The following is a 10,344-nucleotide window of genomic DNA, read 5'->3' as shown; positions in this document are numbered from 1 at the left end:
TCTGTTTTAACAGGGGAGAAAAGTTTTGTTTTTTGTTTTTGTTTTTTACTTGCCTTGTTATCTCTGAGAGCACAGACCTGAATGTGTATTTTATCCTGGGCTGGACTGTGGTGTCTAAGCAAACAAGAGTCCACTTTGGGAAAGCAGGTTTTAAAAATTATTTTTCAAAAGCTGCAGCTGGAGCTACCTAAATGCAAATGCTCGGGGAGGAGAAACATGAAATGCTGAGGGCTGAGCCTGATTATTGGACGCCTCCCGCCCATAGCCCTGTTGTGGCGAAGCATGCGCTGAAGCGGTAGGGAGTCACAGCTACAAATGTCTCAATTTACAACAAGCTCAGCTACTCCTGGTGCCATGAATTTCCGCATGGTCCAATGTTTTCTCCTCCCGCCTGAGGAGAGGCTGTGCTCATGTCGGGACTGCAGCTACGCCATAACACCCTGCGGCCCCAGGCACCACACGGGTATCCCATGCCGCTTTGGGGGCGAATTAGACATGGGGAACTGGTGCAACCGGCAGGGCAGGTGCCACCCTGCAGGCGAGCTGTCACCCAGGGAGGGTGAGCGGGTGGCTGGGTGTCCCTGGAGCGACATCCCATCCCGTCCCACCGAGAGCAGTCACCCCGCCAGCAGGATGGACAAGCAGGGCTTGGCCCGGGTGCAGAAGGAAAGGATCCAGGGGCTCTGTTGACATAACAAGCCACTAGAGAGCACTCTCAAATGTATTTATACCCTTTGCCTAAGTGCTAGTTCATAAAAACACGCGGTTGCCATGGCCTGGTTTACAGCACATCTAAAAAGAGAGCTCCCAAACATACCAGGTTTTCTGAGGCCACCGCAAAGGCGGTCAAAGCTTCCCTTGTGCGGTGCCTTTTCCGCCCCCCAGGACCCAGGCGCAGGGCAGCACCCGCCGGCTCTGCGCACCCACTCTTGCCCCACACTGCTGCCTGTTTACAAACAAGTGTCAGAAATAGTTTGAAGATAATAATAATAATTTTAAAAATTATTGCACTTGGGCAACTATAGCTTTTTCAAGTTTTCTTTTTCTGTATACAAAAAAGTGCAAGAAGTATTTAAAGCTCCTAGTTTCCTTATATTTAATGCCAGAAGTAAAAAGAAAATATGTAAAAATGGCAGGTTAGTTCAGCAGCTACCAACAAAAGCATTGTGCAGGTAATCTGCCAGGAAAAAATATCTTTGAAAAAAATGTGATGGAAGTGGGTTTGGAAAAAACCAAAAAAGCACACATTCTTCATTAAAACACTTTTAATACTACACAAATTACAGTATCACCTTTTAAAAAGTTTAAAAAGGAATATTAACAGTAGCACTGTTGCAGCTAAAGCACTTCAAAATAATAAAAAAGAAAAAAGCTTGTAGCCCAGGAAGTAGTAAACTGCTATAAAGGGAGAACCCACCAGAGCGTTATTGTAACTCAGTAAAGCAACAAAACTGAAAAAAGCAACACTGAATGCGAGAAAAATGAGCTATGTATGACACCCTCAGATTTTAACTTTTTTCCTTTTTATTTTTTTTTCTTTTGCAGTTCTGAAGTTTCACGGTGCAGATTAGACTTTTGGCCGAGGTATGGGGGCTGAACATCAGCTGAGCGAGCGCAGCCACCGCAAGCCATTTCTTTTCCAGCTACGTTGCTCCCGGGCCGCCGCCTGGCATCACCAGCCGGGGAGTTTCCATCCTCTCCAGAGGTCACAGAGCTGGTGGAGTGGGGCAGCCGGCGGGGGGGAGGAGGAAGGTGCGCTTCCTCATGGGCCTCTCCGCCCAGTCACACCAACGTCCCTCGGCCCCAAAACAAGGGTATGCTTTGTCAGGAGCAGGTCTCACCCTCGGCGGGCTCAGAGCTGGGCCACCTGCTAACACAAAAGGGGGGCCTTTTTAGGGAGGCTTTGGGGTATCAGTTTTGCTTCTTTTTTCTTTTTAAGAATAGGGATACCACCTCAATCAAAAACGTGAGCTTCATCCCACGTGATGCATTATGCCAAGCAACTTTGAAGAACTTGTTACCATCTATCAGCTCAAAATCCATTTTTTTTTAATAAAGTGCCTAAATACACATTTACACAGATCATAGTGGTTCCAAAGAATCCTTTACAGATTTTTTTCTTTTTATATATAGGTATATATATAGGTGTGTATATATATATATAATGTGCGTTTTCTTCAAATTGGCTAAATGTGTTTACATAAGACACCAATCTTGACTATAGGTATAAGTTTTAAAGCGTAATATTGACTCAATGAATTTGTTTATCATGCAAGTCTTATCTAATATTACATTGACCTGTAATATGGAACACAATGTAGTGGGTGTGCTCATAAACACTTCATAAAAAATTACTGTGCATGTGCAGTTCTGATCTTCAAATACTAATAATGACCATTTCTTTAAAAAAAAAAAAAAAAAAAACAAAAGAAGAAAAGTCGTCTTCCAAAGAAGACCTACTCTGCATTAAATTGCAGTCTGAACATTATCACAATAAGAACAGTTTACTAAAAAGCACCCAAAACTCTTCAAATTATAGTTGGCTGAACAGATTTTTCCACCTCCTCCTCCTCTTCCGATACTGGAAGTGTTTATTAGCCCGTCCCCGGGAAGGGACGACCTCACCACCCTTTTGCTCAGAAACAACCGCTTATAACCGAGTTATAAACACCTCAACAGAAGGGCTCGTACAGCTGCAGCGTTGCCAACGAACTATAAACAGCACAAAAACATCACTGTAAGACTCGAACTATTTCTAGTAACCAATGATTTATTGATTTTAGAAGTCTGCTTGGTGATGCAGAAGCGTGATCAAAAGAAGTGGCTTTACAAAAGAGTTCTCCAAAGTAGCTTAAAAGGCAGGGCCAGGGCCATTATGTGCAGCCCTAATTGCTTTCATTTCAACCAGTTTATATTTTCATTTTCAAAGAATAGCAATAGGTTTGTTTCAAGCACACGTAATAAGGAAATTACAGGCTTCCTCCACCCACATTTGGGCTGTCATTGATATGCCCGCGGGCAATCTGGCAGAGCCTCAGTCACCGCTGTCACTGTACCACACCGTACCTGCCACTACTTGGAAATACCGGGTCAGCGATAGTAACAATAGCAACAGCACTAGAGGTGACTGATAAGCAAACTCAAGGTCCACCTGCACTATCTGAAAATTAAAGTAAAATTTATGAAAGGAAAAAAAAAAAGTTTCTCCCCCACCTCCCCAGCTTTGTCCAAAGACACAGAAGCCCCAGAAGTGACGCTGAAGACCTTCAGAGATGGCAGTGCTACAATGGCGCCTTCACCGATCGTATAATTAAGTTTGCTATCAAAATTCCACGTTATGGTATGTAATTGGTGCATAAACGCAGTTTTGTAATCTTACAACTGATCACGTGAACTGCGGTCAACTTCGCCTTCAAAAAAAAAAAAAAAAGCACCAAACCGAAAACAAACAAACCCAGAAAACCCTAACTCAACAGCGCCTCTGGGACACCTCTCCACATCCTACTCTGGAGGCAACTTCCCTTGAGAAACACGGAGGAATTTGGGACTGGATCTGCCGGACCTGCCATCGCAACCCGAGCCGCACGTTTCTGGGAGAAAGCCCTCCTGCTCCCTAAGCTCGCCTGGCGGGCGGGATGGCAAAGGGCATCCCCACCTTGGCTAGCCACTCTTCTCCCCAACCGCCTCAGACCAAGCCTGCATGCGACCAGCTCTACAGGACAGGGGCCAGGAATAAGGAATCACAGACAGTAAGGCAATCTTTACAATGTCAGAAAGTGTATTTGGCATTAAAAAAAAAAAAAAACAACAACAAAAAAAAAAAAGAAAGAAAAAGAAAAAAAAAAGAAACAAGTGCATACAAATACAGCTAGAAGCATTTCTGGTTTGCCAAGTGCTCTCTAAAAAAAGCAGCGCAAGTCACAGCCTACATCGAACAGTAACTGTCACCAGGGAAGCACAACAAATAGTTGCTATAACAAAAGGGAAAAAAGAGAAAAACGAAACAAACCCCCCTCCCCAAAAAGAATTAGAAGAAATGCCTTTATAATAAGTACATACCTTTTGTCTTCAAAAAATATAGAAACACAATGTATTCAAAAAAATCAAAATTATACAGCCATGTTTATGAAGTCTACATTTCCCTTGTCTTGGAGATATATATATATTTATATATATATATTTATAGATATATACAGAATTCGAGCAGTTCGAGTTCAAGGTGACGTCGGGCGGCGAGAGCAGGCAAGTCACGAGTCCCTCTCCTTTTTCACTTTCACATCTCCGGCCAGGATGGTGGCGATCTCCCCCTGCATGAAGGCCCAGGGGACGTTGGAGCCCACCAGGGGACACTTCTCCCCGCTGGGACAATACACCTCCCCGCTGGCTCCCTGCTGCTTGATGCTCTGCCGGGAGCAGGGGAAGCAGAACTTGTGGGAAGGGACGGAGGGGCACTGCACGAAGTGGGTGTCTTCCAGGCGCTCGTGGCAGAGGGTACAACACAACGGGACGCTGGCGGCGAGGGACGAGTCCGGCAGGCTGGCGGGGTGGACGGGCTCCAGCCCGCCCGCCGCGTTGGCCCCCTGGCCCGGCACCTCCCTGCCGGGGCCCAGCCTTCTTTGGTTCATGGCGGAGGGCGAGGGGGGGCTGCTGCTGTTCCTCCGCGTGGTGGAGTGGACCTGGTTGGCGTCTTTGGAGGCGTGGTTGCCCCCGGCATTGTCCGCCACCAAAATGAGGGCGGCCATGGGGGACTGGCCGTTCTGGGCCGCCTCGGGCGGCGTGGTCCGGTTGGAGTGGGGCGAGGCGGTGGACGGCGGGGGCGACATGAAAGGGGTGGCCGTCAGCGGCAGCTTCATCCCTTCCGACGAGGTGGGCAGCCAGGGCTGCGCCTCCCCGTTGATCTTCGGGGGTCCCGCCTCGCCCTCCGGCTCGGGGGAAGGCTTCCTCTTCCGGGCGGCCCGGGCCCCTGCAGAGGCAGAGGGGAGGAGGAGGGTGAGAAGGCAGCAGAGTTGCAACGCACCGCCGAGCGCAGGGGTCACCGCCGTGCAGCCGCGGAAACGAGTGGCCGCGGCCACCCCGCCACCCCCCGGAGCCGTCGGGCCGCCGCCTCGGGCGCCCGAAGTCGCCCGGGAACCCCCGCCCCGCATGCCGCCAGAGGTCCCCCCACCCGCAGCCCCCCGGCCCCCGCCGCCTTACCTGGCTTGGCCACGGCGCCGTTGGTCTCGTAGCCCAGCAGCCTGCCGCCCGCCATGCCCGGCTCCTTCTTGAACTTGCTGTCGAAGGGGGGCACGGCGTGGCCCCCGTGCTGGTGCAGGGCCAGCAACGTGTCCCGCACCGTCTTGGGCTTGGCCAGCCACTCCTGCTCGCCGCCCGGCCGGCCCTTGCCCTCGGCGGCCAGCTCCGCCGCCGCCGCCGCCGGCAGGCTCTCGGCCGAGCCCCGCTTCTCCTTGGCGCCGCCGTCGTGCTCCCCCGCCGCGCCGCCGCCGCCCGAGGAGGAGGAGGAGGAGGAGACGGAGCCGGGGCGCTTGTGCCCCAGCTCGCCGGGCTGCCCCGCCGCCTGCCCCGCCGCCTGCGCCGCCGCCGCCGGCTGCTGGGGGACGGGCACGGCCATCGGGGCGGGCGTGGCGGAGATGGCGGCCAGCGAGGCGGCGGCGGCGGCGGCGCGGCTGCCCAGGCCGCCGATGGCGGCGGGAAGCCCGGCGCCGTTCACCAGCGGCACCAGGGTGGGCGGCACGGCGTGCGTCCGCCGCGGGTTGGGGCTCTGCCGGTTGAGCTCGGGCGGCTCCTCGGGCTTGGGGAAGCCGTTGGGCACCAGGATGCCGTTGACCTGCCGTCCGCCGCCGTACTCGGCGCCCAGGCGGGGCGGCGGCCGCTCGGCCGCCAGCGAGTAGCGCTCCAGGGGCTGCGGCGGGGGCCGCGCCGCCGCCTCCGCCGCCGCCGCCGGGTGGCCGAGCTGCTGCTGCTGCGCCAGGAGCTCCTTGGCGGAGAGCGGCGGCTGCTTGGCGTGGGGCGGCGGCGGGGCCCGGCCCTCGGGGAAGCAGCCGTGCGCCCGCTTCAGCTGCCGCGCCGTGTCGATGACGAACTCCACGCGGTCGGCGCCCTCGTAGTTGACGCAGCCCCGGCAGACGGGCTCGGTGAAGTCCCAGATCATGGCCCAGGGCATGCGGGGCAGGTCGCACAGGTAGCACGACTGCCTGCGGGAAGCAGCCGCCACCGCCGCCGACGACATGTCCCGGCCCCGGGGCAGCGGCGAGCGCCCCCCGCTCCGGCTCCGGCCGCCGCCTCCTCCGCCCCTCGCCACCGGAGTCCCGACGGGGAGGCTCGGGCGCCGCGGCCGCAGCGGGACCGTCCGCCGGGCCCCCTCCCCCTCGCCTTCCTCTTCCGTGCGTCGGAGCGGGGCGCGGCGGGCGCCCCGGCAGGCAAAGCCGCTGCGGGGGACGCCGCTCCCCTCGCCGTCTCCGCCGGCGGCGCTCACAGGGCGGCGGGGACGCGCATCTCCGCGGCGCGGCTGGCGCAGGGCTGCGGCCGCTGCCGCCCGCACGGCTCCCCCGCTCGCTGGCTACTACGGGGCGGCGCGGGGCGGCGGGGGCCGGCGCGGCGGGGCGGGGCGGGGACTGCCGCGGGGGCCGGGGCCGGGGCTGGCGGCGGCGCCGTGCCGTGCCGGGCTCCAGCCGCCACCGCCGCCTCTGCGCGCCGCCGCCTCGATTCTTCGACAGTGCCGGCCGCGCCTGCGCGATGGGCGCCCCCGCCCCGCCGCCGCCGCCGCCGCGATCCCAGCCCCGGCCCCGGCCCCTGCCCGCGCCCCCGCCGCCGGCACCGGCACCGGGGGTTCCTGCCGCCGCCGGGGGGCCGCCGCGCCCCCGCCCCGTCTCGCCCGCGGGGAGGGCTGTGGGAGCGGAGAGGGACAAGGCGGGGGGCGGGGGTGCGCTCCAGCTCCCTCCTTCTCCTCTGTTATTATTACTATTATTGTTGTTGTTGTTTTTATTACTGTTTCCTGCGCCGCCGAGGGGTTTTGCCGAACCCCGCCACCCGCGGTCGCAGAGATGCGCGGGGCGCCTTCCGCAGTGCGGGGCTCAGCGTCCCCCGCCCCGATCGCCCGGTGACCTTGGGCACGGCGCGGCGCCCCTGGCGCGCCCAGCGGCTGCGGGTCCGTGTGGCTGTCACTTGTCCCCCCCCACCCCTGCGGGGCCGGTCAGCGCCACCTCCGGGCAGAGGCCGGCGCCCTCCCGCGCCTCTGGCCGGCTTTGTTCTCCCCGCCTGGGCGGGAGGCACCATTATAAATAAATAAACCGATTACCATTTTTTTTTTTAAACTTGTCATTGTGCACAGGAAATAGGACGTTCTAGATTTCCTGTCATTTTCGACCACAAACCAGCGGTTCTCTAATGCAGATTAGCAAAATTCACACAGACTAAGCAAACGCCGTCTCCTCCTCCCCCCCCCCCCCCAAATAAGAAAAACCTGCGGACACGTTTCCCTGTCCCCCTTCCACGCAGCGACTCGCTCATCCGCCGCCCGCATCCACACCAAAACACACCGCGGGGGCGAGGGAGGGGGGAAAAGAGGGTGTTTGCGCTCTTCCCGTTTGCCGCGGGCGGTGAAGCAACCCCTCACCGGGCGCATCCCGGCACGTAGGGCCGGCTGCACGCGCCGGCCCGGACACGGTAAACACGGCGGAGCCTGCTCCCCCCGACACCCGTGCTCGGGCCGCCCTTCCCACGGCGTTATGTAGGTTACGGGGGAGGGAGGGAGGGAGGGAGGGAGGGAGGCGGGGGCCGGCCGGGGCCGGGGAAGCTCTGACGTCCTCAGCCGCCGGCGGGAGGTGCCTCCCCGCCGCTGGCAGCCGCCCGATGGCGGGGCCGGGGCGCTACGGGGCCGGGGGCGCTGCCGTCGGGCCAGGCCGGCCCCGCGCAAAGCACCGCGTCTCCCCGCGGTCGCTCCTCGGCCCGGCGCGGGGATTAGGCGTGGAGCGGGGGCTGCAGCCGCCTCCCGCTCCCTCCTGCGCCGCCCGCCGGGGCCCGGGCCCGGGGCTGGGGGGCGCGGTCGCCCCTGCGCCCCGGGGCCGGGGGGCGGCTTGCCTCGCCCTACCCCGCCCTCGTCCTCGCCTTGGCGCTGGCTCCTAGCGCCGGCCACCGTGCCAGGTTGGGTGACTTTGCAACTGCACGCCCGGCTGGGCGTCCTGCAGGCGCCGGGCTCTTAAGAAGCAAAACGGACCTCCGCCCCCGGCCCCCGACCCACCCCCAGCCCCAGCCCCGCACGTCGGGGCGGCGGCCGCGGGAGTTCGGGTCTCCTGGAGCCGTCCGCGAGCCATTCGCGGCTCGTACCCGCTCGGAAGCACCGGGCCGGGCCGGGGGGGGGCAGGAGGAAGGGGAAGGGGGCAGCACTGGCCGCTGCGCGGCCCAGACCCGCCTCCGGAAAGCCAAGGGTTAACATCGGCTCGCTTTTCCTCAGCGGCCCTCCTTTCACATTGCATCAAAGTCCTTTAAAGCTGTTTCTCTTCCCCCCCTCCCCTCCCCGCCTGGAAAGAGGCTTTATCCATGCATGCTAAGTAAACAGATCTTTGTTTTCGTCTTCCACCCACTGCCCTCTTTCTCCAGCCCGAAGCTGGAGCCTCGCCAAGCCGGCTGCAGCGATTGCAGCCTACACACACACACACACACATATACACACACACAAGGGGAAGAAGCCGGGTTTCTCGGGTGAGGCAATGCGCCTGCAATTGGCAGGGACAAGGCAGGAATTGTAATTGCACTTCATCATGTGATGGCTTATGAAAGAGGAAGTTTGGATGTTTTAGTCACGTACTCCTTTGCCCTCTTGCTTTAGCCTCCAGGTTCTCCGAAGGAAAAAATTACATATATTTATATATACTGGTGGAAAGCCAAGAAACTGTGTTTGCACATTTCAGATCGTGAGCAGAGCTGGAGTGCTAGCTGAGTGAGGCTGCAGGGGAAGAAGAAAGCAAAGCTTTCAACTGTGGCAGGCTTTTAACTGCAGGACAGAAAATGTGATCTGTATTTATTTTCCTTTATTTCTAATGAAAACTAGCTGCTTGGAAAAGTTGAGATGAGTGGTATTCTGTTTTTACCGCATTTGCTGCCTTTGAATTAATTTTGGTGGAAAAGGCAAAAAAATCCCCACGTTACCGAGCTCAGTGTCAAAAAGCTGATAAATAGTGGCAGTGCTACATGGGAAGTGTGGTTTATGTATCAAATCACAAAAAAGAAGTCCTCAAAGCTGCTGACTGTTAGAGCAGTAACTACACAGGATTCGAGTGGATAATGCATTTGTTTCTTGTTCCTTTTTTTTTTTTTTTTTTTTGAAACAGAAACCATCCTTTTGTGCCCGATCTCTGTGAAACCCCCTCACTATGACACGCCAGCACTATAGATAGGAGGAGCGAGTGCTGGAGGACACCTGATGGGGCGGGGGGGCCGGGCAGGGCCAGGGCTGGGCCCAGCTGAGGAGCACCATGGTGGCATGGATGGAAGGCAGCACAGTGTGGGAGGCCTTCGCCTTGTCCTGGTTGTGCCCAGTGTCATGGTTGAGGGGAGGAAGGGAGAGGGGAGCAGGGCAGGTCTTTAAAATTAACCCTGTCTGCCACCCCACGTCAACACCCTTTCCAACTCCCTGTTTTTTGGCACTTTACACTTGGCCACACTGAGATCTTGCTGTGTTTCTCTGCTCTTCCCTCCCTGCGGGGTCCCATTTCCCTTCCCGCCTTTCCTCCGTGCTGGTGGCAGTGGCCACATGCAGCCCCTTGCTCCAGAGCTGTGCCCCCAGCCTGCACTTCACCCACGTACCCATCCTCCATGGGGCCCGTCTTTCCTTCTGTGTCCAAACCAGTGCTCCCCACCTCCTCCCCTCTGCCGTTGGCATTCCCCTTTCCCTCCCAATCGAGGGCTGCCCCACATCCTTCTCCTGCTGTAGATAGCACTGCTTCCTCCAGGGATCTTATTTCCATCCTTCTGTTGGGGCAGAGGTCCTGCAGGATAGTAGCCAAATGGCCAGAGCCAAGATGGGAAAGGTTATTATGCTGGAGGGTGCTACCATGTCTCCTTCTTTGATCTGTAATGAATTATGGGGGCCACTTTCCCAGAACTGAGAGGGGAGAGGCTGGGAATAGTCCTTGAAGTTTTGGATTTGATCAGATGCAGCTGATTTGGGGCGAAGGAGCCCACCAAAGCAAATGCCATCGTGGCTGAAACCAAGACCTGCCAGCTCAGCCTGAAGAAACCTGACAGCTGATTACAGCCTCCACCAGTGCACGGCCAGGAGTTTGGTCATTAAATATTTGTTATAATGTTTGTAGAGCCTCTTCTGAGAGGAGAGTTCAGGTAGGAACA

At 57.5% G+C, this 10,344-nt stretch overlaps 1 protein-coding gene across 1 annotated transcript; it reads right to left on the bottom strand.

The window, feature by feature from the left end:
* Window positions 1–2,407: 2,407 nt before the first annotated feature.
* On the bottom strand, window positions 2,408–6,372 carry IRF2BP2 (interferon regulatory factor 2 binding protein 2). Its single transcript, XM_075089470.1, has 2 exons — window positions 5,194–6,372; window positions 2,408–4,963 (listed from the first exon to the last, which is right to left on the bottom strand). Exons 1-2 carry the CDS (start codon window positions 6,224–6,226, stop codon window positions 4,248–4,250), a joined length of 1,749 nt encoding a protein of 582 aa, XP_074945571.1. The 5' UTR covers window positions 6,227–6,372; the 3' UTR covers window positions 2,408–4,247.
* Window positions 6,373–10,344: the final 3,972 nt, after the last annotated feature.

The sequence above is a fragment of the Phalacrocorax aristotelis genome, chromosome 3, assembly GCF_949628215.1.
Source record: "Phalacrocorax aristotelis chromosome 3, bGulAri2.1, whole genome shotgun sequence".
Taxonomy (NCBI): domain Eukaryota; kingdom Metazoa; phylum Chordata; class Aves; order Suliformes; family Phalacrocoracidae; genus Phalacrocorax; species Phalacrocorax aristotelis.
Note: the sequence above shows the minus strand (reverse complement) of the source record. Positions and strands in the feature narration are given on the sequence as shown.

Coding starts and splice junctions, on each gene's coding strand:
- IRF2BP2 (XM_075089470.1), bottom strand. CDS start 6,226: ATGTCGTCGGCGGCGGTGGCGGCTGCTTCCCGCAGGCAGTCGTGCTAC. Junction 4,964..5,193: donor CGGCGCCGTGGCCAAGCCAG/GTAAGGCGGCGG, acceptor CTGCCTCTGCAG/GGGCCCGGGCCGCCCGGAAG.